The 13907-nt window shown below is 23.5% G+C and overlaps 2 protein-coding genes across 2 annotated transcripts; both read right to left on the reverse strand.

Moving 5' to 3' along the window:
• Positions 1-211: 211 nt before the first annotated feature.
• On the reverse strand, positions 212-1929 carry LOC128952593 (uncharacterized). The gene is made up of 4 exons (XM_054298010.1): positions 1885-1929; positions 1331-1696; positions 466-1227; positions 212-372 (listed from the first exon to the last, which is right to left on the reverse strand). The coding sequence occupies exons 1-4, from the start codon at positions 1919-1921 to the stop codon at positions 212-214; spliced, it is 1326 nt and encodes a 441-aa protein (XP_054153985.1). The 5' UTR covers positions 1922-1929.
• Positions 1930-7445: 5516 nt separating this feature from the next.
• On the reverse strand, positions 7446-10297 carry LOC128952595 (neurexin-3-beta-like). Its single transcript, XM_054298011.1, has 4 exons — positions 10207-10297; positions 8950-9785; positions 8161-8862; positions 7446-8088 (listed from the first exon to the last, which is right to left on the reverse strand). Exons 1-4 carry the CDS (start codon positions 10295-10297, stop codon positions 7669-7671), a joined length of 2049 nt encoding a protein of 682 aa, XP_054153986.1. The 3' UTR covers positions 7446-7668.
• Between the last annotated feature and the right edge of the window lie 3610 nt (positions 10298-13907).

Genomic DNA, 13907 nt, shown 5'->3' on the forward strand with positions numbered 1-13907 from the left:
TTAATTAATAAATTTATAGTTTATATTAATAAAATTAAATAGACATACTATTTATTATATTATATCATTTTTAAAAAAAAAAATTATTACAAATTTCTTAAAGATTATTAGGTATTAAAAAAGTCGTTTTAAATTTATTTTTTAAATTAATTAATATTAATATTAATTAATTTAAACTGTATATATATATATATATATATATATTAACTCATTAACCCATGTTTTTACATTTATTATTTTGTTGTGGATTTACAAACGGATACCAACCCTGACCATTGAGACAATCGTAATAAAATTGTTGACAATACTGGCCATTACACCAGCCTCTAGTACAACGTCTACCAATACTATAACAGATTCTGTCTATAACTTCTACAACAATTCAAAATAATTAATTAATTAAAACCAAAAAATATAAGTTCAATAATAATAATAATAATGTTTTATTTAATAAAAAAAACTTACTTTTATAGTAATTATGACTTTTTGTTAGCGCAAATCTATACATTGTTTCCATTCTATCATTTTTTTCGGGTATTCTACAGTTACCAGGTTTACCATCAAATTTACCCACTGATGGTCTACCACCACCACCTGGTCTACCATTAACTTTATTTTGTGGGCTTTTTAGTTGTTTATTTTCTGGTTTACTACCTGGTTTACCTCCCAAACTCTTACCGTTACCTTTACCGCCCACTTTACCGACACCTTTATTACCACCAGCTTTACCGCCACCCTTACCGACACCTTTACTACCACCAGTATTACCGACACCTTTACTACCGCCACCCCTACCGACACCTTTACTACCACCAGCTTTACCGCCATCTTTACCGCCACCCTTACCGACACCTTTACTACCACCAGTATTACCGCCACCCCTACCGACACCTTTACTACCACCAGCTTTACCGCCATCTTTACCGCCACCCTTACCGACACCTTTACTACCACCAGTATTACCGCCACCTCTACCCCTACCTTTACCCTTACCCTTAGCACTACCTTTGATATACGGTGGCCGTCTATTTATCATTTGATATCTCTGTGTATAACTATAATTGAAAAATTTACGACAAATATCTCGTTCTGTACTATGATTATCAAATGGATACCAATTGCTACCAGTAATACATTTTTTTGAATAAAATTCATCGCAATATTTTATATTACAATATATTTCTAAACAATTTTTATATTGTATTCTGCATTTTGATTGTATTCTATCTGTTAGTTATAAACAATTAAAAATTAAAAAATTAATTTAAAAAATTAAGTTATTAAGTTTATTATTATTATAATTATTTATTGAAAATAAATTCCTAATTACCTTTATCATTGTTAGCGAATAATTTTTTAAATCCATTATTAGCTGACGATGTTTTCCTATTAATTTTTTGTTTGCCACTAAAACCACCAAATCCAGGACTTGGACCATCTATACTACCCGGAACACCATTAGGATTATAACGACCCCTACTACTAGCACCTGGACCTTTACCGCCAGCACCTGGACCTTGACCACCAGCACCTTTACCTCCCGGACCTTTACCGCCAGCACCAGAACCTTTTCCTTCAGGACTTTTACCGCCATTACCAGCACCTCCTTTACTTATAGGACGCTTACCACTACTACTACTACTACTATTAGGTTTACCAACTTCATTTAAGGCATCATCATGTATGGACTCGCCATCTAAAACAACAACAACAACAACAACAACAACAACAACAATGTTATTATTAATATTATTATTAATTTTTACATAATTTTCTTGTTTTGCAAAGTTATAAATTAAAAATAATAATCATTATATTATTAACATTATAATTAACTTAATTATGATATACAGTATTATATAATATATATACAATATTACTAACCGGTAACAAATAATAGATTTGATAAAATAATTAACATTAATACAAATAATATTATAGTTAACTTCATTGTTGTTGTTAATTATTTTTTCTAATTATTTTATAAATTAGATATAATCAAATATATTAGATAATACATATTTTTTTTTAAATATTAAATTATAGATTTTTGTTTTGTTTGAATAAAATACTTAATAATTTTTTATTTATTTATTAGTTTCTTAATAAACTATAATATATAAAATTATAATTAATTTTAAATGATTTAATTAAAATTTGCATTAAGTCTAAAATTAATTAATTTTTATGATGTTTTTTTAACAACATATTGTGAATATTTTAAAAAAATATAAAAAATTTATTTATTTTTTAAGCCAATAGAAAATATTACATTACTTAAAATACACATATTATACATAATTTAATTTTAATTATATAATTAGATATATAATAATAATAATATCAAATTTATATATTAATATTATTTGTTTAAAAAAATTACCTTTCACTGACAATAAAATGAAATTCAATGATGATGGTGTTATAATTTTTTTTTTAAAAAATGACTTCAATTTTAGTAGTCAGATAAAGTATATATTAATATTTATTAAACTATATGTATAGACAGTTATAGTCCTATAGTTAGTGTAATATCTATAGGACTTAGTTTTACATTGATTTTTTCTAGTGAGATGATCGTGTAATTTTATATTTTATAATAAATCATTTAATTATCAATCAATTAGATTAATTAAATATAAATACAAAATAACAAATTTAAACTGATATTAACTTATAACTGATATCTTTATATTTTTAAGAGATTATTTAGAAATTAATTTTTAGTAATAATTTTTTTTTAATTAATTGTTATTATCTAAATATTTACATATAATTCAGTTTTACATAACAGTTATGAATTAATATACTTTATATATATATATTACATATTTTATATACTGTCTCTTATAAATATATATAAAATTTTTGTTAATTAATTTAATTATTTTTATAGTTTGTGGTTAACAACAACAACGATATCACAAAAAAAGAAATAAGTTTAGTTAAATAATATTAATAACAACAACAACAAAATAATAATAATAATAACAATAACAATACGAACTAATGTGAAATAAGTTTTGTTACAATAATAATAATCACAACAGCAACAACAAATACTACTACTACTACTTTCACGTAAGTTAATTTCATAGATTTTCATAATTTTTTGTTTACAAAAAGTAATTATTTATTTTAGAAAAAATGCTTTTAGTGTTGTGAAATAATTTTTTTAAAATTTACTAATTATTAGTTTTGCTAATAGTATATATTAATTTTTTTTAATATAGGTTTTTTTTAAATTATCAAATCAATTATGAAAAAATTATTGCGAACTTATAATTTTATAATAATAGCGTTATTAATTATTTGCGTTATTCATAATTATAATTTAACTATTGAATATTTAAAGTATTAAATTACAAACTTAAAAATAAAATTTTATTGCAAGCAATTAATGAATGCTTAAATAAACATATACTTTTTAAAACAAAATTATTATAACCAATATAATGTCACTTCTATTGTAGAGGTTATTTATAACAAAAATAATATTATCAATAAGTTAGATACTTATTTTGAACAATTTGAACAATTAAAAGATACAAATATTTTCAACTGTTTAATCAAAGTTGGAAATTTTGAACATAATTGTTCAATAATTAATAATTATACCTAAAGTATTTAATTTGATAATTTTTGTATTCATATATTCAAACAAATTGATATCGATAATGATTCCGTTTTTGAAATTCACGATTTACTATTTGGTAAAAACAATGTTATAAAATTTATTATTTTAATTAATAATTATCAAAGATTAGCCATCAATAGTATTAGTTTAACCTCATCGTCTCGTAAAGAGACATTATATCCTAGTTTTAAATATAAAACTAAAAACATTGACCCAAAAAAATCCAATATTTACACTGTAGATTATCGCAAAACAGTTTCTACTTATGATAAACAGTTATTTGGCAATTTATGTTTAGACATAATCAGTATTGATGATTCTGTTAATAAATGTATTCTAAATACAATGAATTTACTACGAAATGTTTAGCCAAACATAGATCGGTAGCTAAATATCCCAGACATTGCATAAGTGATTGCAAAGTATTACATCAATGCAAATATGAATCATTTAATTTAGTCGCATATTATGATTATTTAGAAAAAAAACACATTAGATAATAATTTTGAAATAATAGTAACCAATAGTGACAACGAAGAAATTAGTTATACCATAACATTAAAAATTTCATATCTACAATATATAAATGACATGTCCAGCGCGATTGGCTTATAGTTTGGGGTATCGGTTATTATGGTTGTAAAGAAATTTTACAAAAAAATATTTAAATACATAAAAAATCGCGTTGTAAAATTTTCTCTGTAGTCTTTTCTACAAGACGCCATTTTATAATACATTTTTATGAAATTTGTGTCACCATATTAGTTGATGTGCGTATTAATTGAAATTTATGCCAAACATATAGTGAACTCTATTTTAATATTGTTATTTATTATAGTCGTTTTCATCGTTCTTTTGATGGTCGTTTCGATTATTTATTAATTTTTAACTTTAATAATTAATAAATTTAATTTTGTGTAATACTTCTTTAATTAATTTTAACATTAACGGTCTTTTTTAGTGATGATCGTGTAATTATATATTTTATAGAACTAATAAAATAAATTTTAAAAATAGCTTTTCAGAATTTCAGAAAATTTGATTAGTTTGAAAAAGTTTGAAAAAAATAATAGTTATTTCTTAGCATAACTCTCAATATAAAAATTAAAAAATAAACTAAAACATTTTTTGTAGTTTTAAACTAAAAAGAAATATATTATATAATAATACATTTTTTAATAATTTGAACAAAAATTAATAACTATTACTATATAATAATTAATACATATTTTTATTGTCTTTGAAAAAAATTGTAGTTTCAATTGTATAGTTAATATATTACATATAATACATATAATAACTTTATATTATATAATATATCTTTTTATTATTATTATTATTTAAACTGATTTATATTTGCTATCTAAATATAATTATATATATTTATTTAAAAATAATTACTAATTTTTTTAATTAAAAATATTCGCTTGTTTTTTTAATAAATAGCAATTAAAAATTTAATAATTTTTTAAAAATATAATTAAAATTAGATTATAATAACAATTTACTTACTTTAGTTAGTTAGTCAAACGTATGTATAATTAGTATTTTTAAACTTTGAATAAAAGTTATATAATTAATAAAATTATAACAAAAATAAACGGTTTTTTTTGGTTACAAATCGATTGTTTTGTTTGTAAATTATTTATATTCAAAATTTTCAATTTTAATTATTATATTAATTAGCAGTAATTAATTAGAAAATTATTATGTAATTTTTTCTAACAAAAAATTAGTTATTATTGTTTATTTATTAATAATATTTTTACAAAAATTTTAATTTGGTTAAAAATTAATTTTAAAAAAATCAATACATTAAATATAATTTTAAAAATAATTGATTAAAATTATTTTCTATAAAATAATCAAAAAATTATTATTTGTTTGTATAATTTAATATATAAAATGTTTAATAATAATTAGTAATAATAGTAATAATTTTTCAAAAAATTTAAACAATTTTTTTTAAATAAGTGAATTAATCGCTTTATTAAATATAATAATAATAATTATTATTATTATTATAATTACTAATATTTAAGTGATATTATGAAATGATTGTTTATTTTTTATTATTATTTTAAGATTTAAAAGTTATTTTGTTTCTTCAATGACTCAAATGATTGTCATTTAAATATATACAGTATTTATACAAAAATTGTCATAAATTTTAAAATTTTGTATTAAATAGTTAGACAATTCATTTGCTAAACACATTTGTTGTCAATTTTTTAAAACTTATATTTTTTAGATTTAAAAAAAATTTGTTTTTTAGCAATTAATTCATTATTTTAAACATTTAGTGTTGTTCTAAGTGTTACATTGTTTTTGCATTTTTTTATTGTAACATATTTTTTGTTTGTTGGTAACAAAATTCAGTTATTTTATGATTAATAATAATAATTAAAAAAAAATTATATATTAATTATAATTAAAAAAAAGTTTATTATTAAAAAAGTTTTGAAAATAATAAAAAATATTATAATTAGTTATTACCGATATTATTTGTATTATTATTATTAATGTTATTTTTTATATAATAAAAATTTATTAGATAGTTATAATAAATTAATTATTATTTTAATTATGTCTTTATATATATAATATTATTCATTACTTTTTTTCACTCTCTCTCTCTCTCTCTCTCTCTCTCTCTCTCTCTCTCTCTCTATTATCCAAACAATTACCGCAAGTTTTTTTTAATTATATAACAAATTTGCTTAATATTTATCCATATTTTAACACCAATATTGCTGTATATATATATTATATATTAATTATATATTTAAATCACAATAATCTATATTATATTTATATTGATATATGTTATATTTATATATACAGTATAAGTATTATAATTTTATGGATGTAATAATTAATTAATTGATTTAAATATATATATATTAATATATATAATACCTGTATTTTTATCTGATATATATATATATAATTTCATACACCACATACATGTTATAATCCTTTTTTTTGTTTATATATATACTGTATATATATTATAATAAGTAGATTTTAGACTCATATTTATTTTGTCAATTATTTGCTAGTTTTAGAAAAATAACATTATTATAATAACAATTAAAAATGTGATTGAAATTGTGATATAATTACTACTATTAAGTTAATGATAATAAAAAAAACTTATTTTTTAAAACACTATTATTATTATTCTACATTATATACAGTATATCATTGACTAGTTTTAAAATTATAATTTAATTAACTTTTTAATAAAATAAATCAACAATATATTATATTTATAATATAATATAATTTTCAATCTAATAATAATAATAATAATCAATATACTGTATGAGTCCTATCGTTTTTATTTGGCTAACAATTTTTAAAGAGAGAGAGAGAGAAAAAAAAAGAGAAAATAAACTTATTTTTATAAATAGTAAATACAATATATATATATATATATATTAAATATAATATATCAATATTATGATAATTATAATTACATTCAATTTAACATTTGTTTTCTAATCAAACCCAACCAACAATTATATATATTATATAATAATAATTATTATTATTATACTTGCATTTTGTTAAACAATATATATATATAGATAGTATATTATCATATTATTATTATTATTATTATATAATCACATCATTTATATATATATTGTATAGTTTAAAATAATAATACATTAATAACAAACAAAATACGAAAAAAACTGATTATCAGTTGTTTTATTATTATTATTATAATAATATTTTTGTCACTTTTTTTTATAGATAAAAAAAACTTTTTTTTTTAGTTTATATATTGCTTTCGGGATTCACAATCATTTTGTTGTTGTTATTATTATTATATATTATTTGTTTGATTATATCATACAATCTTTTTTTGTTAATTTTATTTTCAATGATCAGAAAGTACTGTACAGTTATAGTACACACAGAGTAGCGGACATCCCGTGAGAGAGGATTTTAGGAGTCAATCATATGATATGACTGTCCATAAACTGTCTGTCTGTCTGTCTCTATCTCTATCTCTCTCTCTAGACGTACCACTCTTTAAGATCTTTCTTTTTGGGCATTTTTATCAACGGTTTGTGGTGTTGGTCAGTGGTGGGCGACGTCCTGGACATACCGACACCGCCACCAATGCCGCCGCCACCAATGAGATGTGTCTGGGGTAGACCGCCAGTGGCCAACATGGATGACGTTGATCCCGAAACTGGTTGAAATTGATAGTGACTTTTATTAATCGTATCGTCATTGATCTTAAACTGTGTGTCCGTACGGTAACGGACTTTGAAAAACAGGACAATCGGCGCTATAATAACAACAACAATCAGTCCGATGGCTATTAAGCCGATTATCATTACTGTCCGATCACTGGTACTCTTATTGGGCACTGGAGTACTCGGTTTTGCCGGTTCTTTGACAAATATTTTCGGTATCTCTGGCACCGGTATCTGTAATTTAATATTTTTTTTTAAAAATATTCAATTGTTATCAATATAGACCTCCCGTTAAAAAACAATTACCTGATAAATAGTGGGCGGATCTTTTGATTCCGGCAGCTGCGCTGGTCGGCCAATATTACGGTTATCGGCTGCTGATGATGGCTGCCTGGTTGTACCACTTATCTTATAGATAGGTCGATCCCAAATGGGTTGCTGTGTTATTGGACGTTGTGTTGTATAAACAATAAATGGATTATTCACTGCAGTCGACATATGATCGGGTAATTGCTGATCTATCGGGTAATAGGGTGGCGTAATTTCCGGGTATAGCGGTGGCGGCCGCGGCGTCCCGACTGTCCACTGTGGTCGATGATAGGCCGATACAGTTGTGGTAGTCATGTGCGGTGCATATAGGCTGGTCTGGGCGCCGCCACTGCCATAGTAGATGTTATTACTTGAGCTGGTTATATGTTGTTGTTGGCCACCGATTAGTTCACCCGAACCCGAACCATCGATACAGTCTTCGTCGTCGGCGTCGCACTTATGGGACACCACACCGCCTACCGATCCATGCGGTGTCGACTGTAGCGAATAGGGCGGTACTCCCGTAACCGGCGATCGCGGACTCGCTATATAGACAGGTGTTATAAGATCGTCGCCGCCGTCGCCGCCGCCAGAAGCCTCCATACGGGAACAGTCGTCTTCGTCGTCGGCATCGAAACAACCGGAACCGGCGCCCGAATAGATCAGGTCATTGATGTCGTAGCCGACGGATGTTTTGGCCTACAAATGTTTTTTTCAGTATCAAAATAATAATAATTAGTGTAAATATATAACAAATTTTCCGCTAATATCACATAATATAAAAACCTCTTGCATTTGTGGACCACTTGTTTCCATAAGTGTACTGTTTTCGTAATAACTGCTACCCAGATGTTGTTGTTGATGGTGGTGATGATGATGGTGTTCACTACCACTACCAATACCACCAGTAGTCCTGCTATTGTTGTTGTTGTAGTTGTAGTCGTGATTGATGTTTATTATGCTATCTTTTTTGTCGCCACTATTATTATTATTGCCGCCGCCGCCACCACTGCCGCCGCTATTATCAATAGAGACCAACAGTTTGACGTCGCCGTCAATCGATATACGCGGATCATCTTTGACAGCCATATCGAGTATACGATGACCATTGAATACAAAACCGGCAATTATCCCGTGAAATGGCCGATCGATAGTATTGCGGACAATATTACGTTTGCCGCCTAACTGTATACGCGAATGACTATTGAAAATGGTCAACTGGCGGCCGGGTGGACTTTTATGTACAACATGATGGTTGTCCACTTGAATGGTCGAATTTTGAGCCGATCGGGTAAACCTGACCGTATGATATTTGTCGTCGTTGACCCGAAAACTGAGTTCCCCGACGTCCAGATCTTCGATACCCAGATTGTAGACCATCAGGACATTACCGTCGACCAGTGCCAGTTCCATATAGTCGGACGTACCGCTTTCAATCCTGACCAGCAGTGCATTTTCATCCCGTGTCTGAAACCCCAGGGCTAGCAAATCGTTTTTCGTGTCGGGCCTCTTGTCCGCCGGAAACGTAAACGTTATGAGACCGCTGTTTGGCCCGATATGGTAGGCGTTACGCAAGTCATGGGACAGGTAGTGTTCGCCACGAAATTCCGGCGCTCTTTTGTCTATTGATTTTATTTTTTGGTGTTGTATTTATATTTATTTTTTATTATAAAAAATAAATAAAAATTGTATTAAAAAAATTTATTTGATTTATTATTAGTAATAGTATTTTTTTCTTATGTTATATAAATAAATAAATTAATTAAATTATAGATTTAATTACAATATATCGATAGATATAATTAATTATTATTATTATTATTAGTAGTAGTAGTAGTAATAAATATTTTATTTAAATTAATAAATTAAATTATTTCAACATAACATTATAAATATGTAAACATAAATTTTTATTAATAACTAATTATTTTTTCTAAAATATAATAATAATAATGTTTATTACTATTATAGATAACTAAAAAAAAAAATACTTATCACGCAAATAATAATTATTTTATTTTTAAATAAATAAATAAAACAAACCAATAATCCGATCGTCGATTATAGTTAGGGACCAAACTTTGCTGGCATTTAAGTAAATATTAATTATTATAAACACTATAATTGTTAACATCATTTGACTGATTGTTTTTTATTTAGTTTTTTATGTTTGTTTGATTAATTGATTTTATCAATATTTAACTAAAAATATAAAAAATTGCATTAAATTGAAGTTTTTAAAAATACAAAATAAAAATTTATACACAATTTATAATTTATTTTTGTAGTACACAAACACAACAACGTAAACACTTTTTTTATAAGAAATTATTAATTTAAAAAATAATTAATTAAAAAAACAATTATTATTTCTAAGAAAAAATTTCAATTAATAAAAAATAACTATATATTTATCAATAATATAAATATAATATATAAAACAGGCGTTTTATTTTGTAATAAATATTTATATAATATATATATATTAAAAAAAATTATTGACACTTTTTTTTGCTTATTGATGATAATAATAATAATAATAATTGTGATTAAAATAAATTAGTGATGTAATAGCCTTTTTAATTTGTTGTCATCGATATTCATAACATATTTTTAAAAATCATATGTAATACTAGATATATTGTTGTTGTTGTCGATGACGTTAATCAATGGTATCTTTGGATCAGCTAATAAGGTGATCATCATATATATATATACTACTGTACTGTATATATATATATATATAACTAGTGATGAAAATTACAGTTTTATTCTTCAGCAACAGCTCTCATGGCTTGAGCTGAGAGATAGATAGATAGATAGATAGATAGATATCCAAACAAACTGGTAGTTTCACTGATGGCAAATCGCATACCGTTTTTTTAGCCCCCCTTTTCACTTATATCTTCAATCATATCACTACTACCCGACACAAACTGATCCCAACAAACAACACATATCATCATAAGATAAACACTAAACACATAATAATATGACAGTCCATACCATTTAGGTATCACTCTCTCTCTCTCTCTCTCTCTCTCTATCTCTCTCTCACTATATATTTATTTTGATTTTTTTTATATATCATATACAGTATATATATATATATATATATATTATATTGATATATACTGTATATTTAAAAACCCACTGTTAATCTCAGCGAAGTATTTTTGTTGCCAAAAGTCAATAGTTATTGATTTTTTTCTCGCAATTTCTCTCTCTCTCTCTCTCTCTCTCTCTCTCTCTCTCTCTCTCTCTCTCATGGATTTTGCGTAAATTTTATCTATTGTTTTGGTTGTATTGTATATATAAAAACAATATATACTATATATATATATATGTCGTTTGCATTGTTTTTTCCTCTCAAAAGAGCCGACAATAATATAATATATTATAGACATTATAAATGTCTTTTCATTTTCTTTTGCTATATATTTCTTATATAATGCAATAAACTTCAGACGTTTGACTCTCTCTCTCTCTCTCTCTCTCTCTCTCTCTCTCTCGCCGTTATCAGTGATAAAGTATCGGACAGTTATGTGTGTGTGTGTATGTATGTGTGGATGGTATGGTTTTTTGGTGATGGTGGTGATGGTGGGGTCATTATATCCATAAGCATACATAACAGGCCTTTCATAAGAAAACAATAGATAAACAAATAGTTTGCGATAAAAAAATACTAACCAACCAACAACAAAAAAATCAACTAAAATAATAAATAAAATACTCCCAAAAATTATATACAAAAATATACAGTACTAATAATAATAATAATAAATTTCTTACGACATATCTAACAGTATATATATATTACTATAGTTTTTCTTATTATTTTATTTTCTTATTAGTTTTTTTAGGTAATCTATGTTTTTTTCAGGCATTTTATTAGATTAGAAAAATTATAGCCCTAAATGTTGTGACCCTAAAAAAATAATATATATTTATATATATAAATCTGACATTTAGCTACACACTCAGGGGATAGACATTTAGAAAAATATATACAAATTATTATTATTGGATAAATAAGTTATTAATCATTTTTCTATTTAAATATATATACTTTACTAATAATATTGTATACAGTAATGCTTGTTATAAATTGTATTTTTTTTGGCTAAATGATATTATCAAATAAAATAGATTATTTTATTTTTTTATATTATTTTATCATATCATATCATTTGCATTGAATTTGCATAAATACAGTATATATATATATCTAAATGTGATTTTGAATAAATAATATTTTTATGGGATAAAAATATACAGAAATAATAATAATAATTTTTAACACTATTTATTATATACTGTATTTACAATAAATAAATTATTATAAATTTATATATTTGCATATATATATATAAAATGAATAATATTATTGACATTTACTTAAATTTAATTAATCAATAAAATTTATATTTATATATATTTAATATATTTAAGTAATATATTATTCACATACTAGAGCTGAATAAAAATGAAAAGTGCAAATAACATAATATTATTTTTTTTAATTTTTATTTGTTAACATTTACATTAAATTTTTTTACCATTAAATATTAATTCAACTAAACGGTTTGGTTATTATATTATTAATTTTTATTGGCACTATCTAGTATAACAACACCAACAACAAAAATAAAACAACCCGTAGTATAAATTAAATTTATGTATAATTAATTAATTAATTAAAAATAATATTTATATATAGAGTCTATTAGATGAATAAATATCTAATATTATAGTTTTCTTTCCCCTATTAATAATATTAACATTTTTATCACAAAGTTTATATATATATATATATGGTATGTCATATAAATGGGTAATAATTTATTAGTTAAATATATTTATATTTATATACTATATTAATATAAATTTAGATAAAATATATAAATATTTACTGCATTTTTAGTCTTATTTTTTTTATTTGCAATAACTTTTTTTTATGTGTGTGTGTGTGTGTGTGTGTTAGCTCAACACTACATTATTAATAATTAATTTATAAAATAGTATTAATAAAATAATAATAATAATAAAAAACAGGGAGAGATTTATTTTATGATAAAAATATTTTATTTTTATTCAATAATATTTATTATTATTATAATCATGGTCATTATTATTATTATTATTAAATCTAGACTTTTTTGTTTGTTTGTGTTTATATATATATATATATTATATACAGTATATATCAATACTTTGTTTGGCATTTTGTTTGTTTGTTTGTATGTGTGATCTAACAATTTATTTGTAATAATTTGTATTATTTTTGTTTTTACTTAAAATAACTAATTTTTTTCAACCAAAAAAAACTCATTTGCTTTTACACACACACATAAAAATATCTATATTTAAATTATCAATTTTTGTTGTGTGTGTTTGTGTGCCATAAAAACATTTGATTTTATTTTTAATGATTATATATGCAAAACAAAAACTTTTATTTTTAAAAAAAATTGTTGAATTAATTTAAGTTTTTTTTCTGATATAATCAAAAAATAGCATTTTGTTTGTTAATTTTTTTATCTATTATGATATAATTGTTTTAAAATCACTAATAAATATTTATATATAAATATTTTATTTTATATATAATATATTCACAAAATTTTGTTTTTAAATATTAAGTACAGAATTGCTAATAATTTTTATTTTTATTTGTTTGCTAACAATTTAATTAATTAATTAATTTATATTATGTGCGTTTATATAAAATATATAATACTTTA

This window comes from Oppia nitens, unplaced genomic scaffold (genome assembly GCF_028296485.1).
Source record: "Oppia nitens isolate AA-2021 unplaced genomic scaffold, nextdenovo-longstitch-racon4-pilon3 scaffold1_pilon_pilon_pilon, whole genome shotgun sequence".
NCBI classification, from domain to species: Eukaryota; Metazoa; Arthropoda; class Arachnida; order Sarcoptiformes; family Oppiidae; genus Oppia; species Oppia nitens.

What these genes read in the sequence shown, in the direction of transcription:
- LOC128952593 (XM_054298010.1), bottom strand. Translation starts at nt 1,921, where the DNA reads ATGTTAATTATTTTATCAAATCTATTATTTGTTACCG. An exon ending in AAATCTATTATTTGTTACCG is followed by an intron (nt 1,697 to 1,884) that starts GTTAGTAATATT and finishes TTGTTGTTTTAG; the next exon opens with ATGGCGAGTCCATACATGAT. An exon ending in ATTCGCTAACAATGATAAAG is followed by an intron (nt 1,228 to 1,330) that starts GTAATTAGGAAT and finishes TATAACTAACAG; the next exon opens with ATAGAATACAATCAAAATGC.
- LOC128952595 (XM_054298011.1), bottom strand. Translation starts at nt 10,297, where the DNA reads ATGTTAACAATTATAGTGTTTATAATAATTAATATTTACTTAAATGCC. An exon ending in AATCGACGATCGGATTATTG is followed by an intron (nt 9,786 to 10,206) that starts GTTTGTTTTATT and finishes TAAAATCAATAG; the next exon opens with ACAAAAGAGCGCCGGAATTT. An exon ending in ATCCGCCCACTATTTATCAG is followed by an intron (nt 8,089 to 8,160) that starts GTAATTGTTTTT and finishes ATTAAATTACAG; the next exon opens with ATACCGGTGCCAGAGATACC.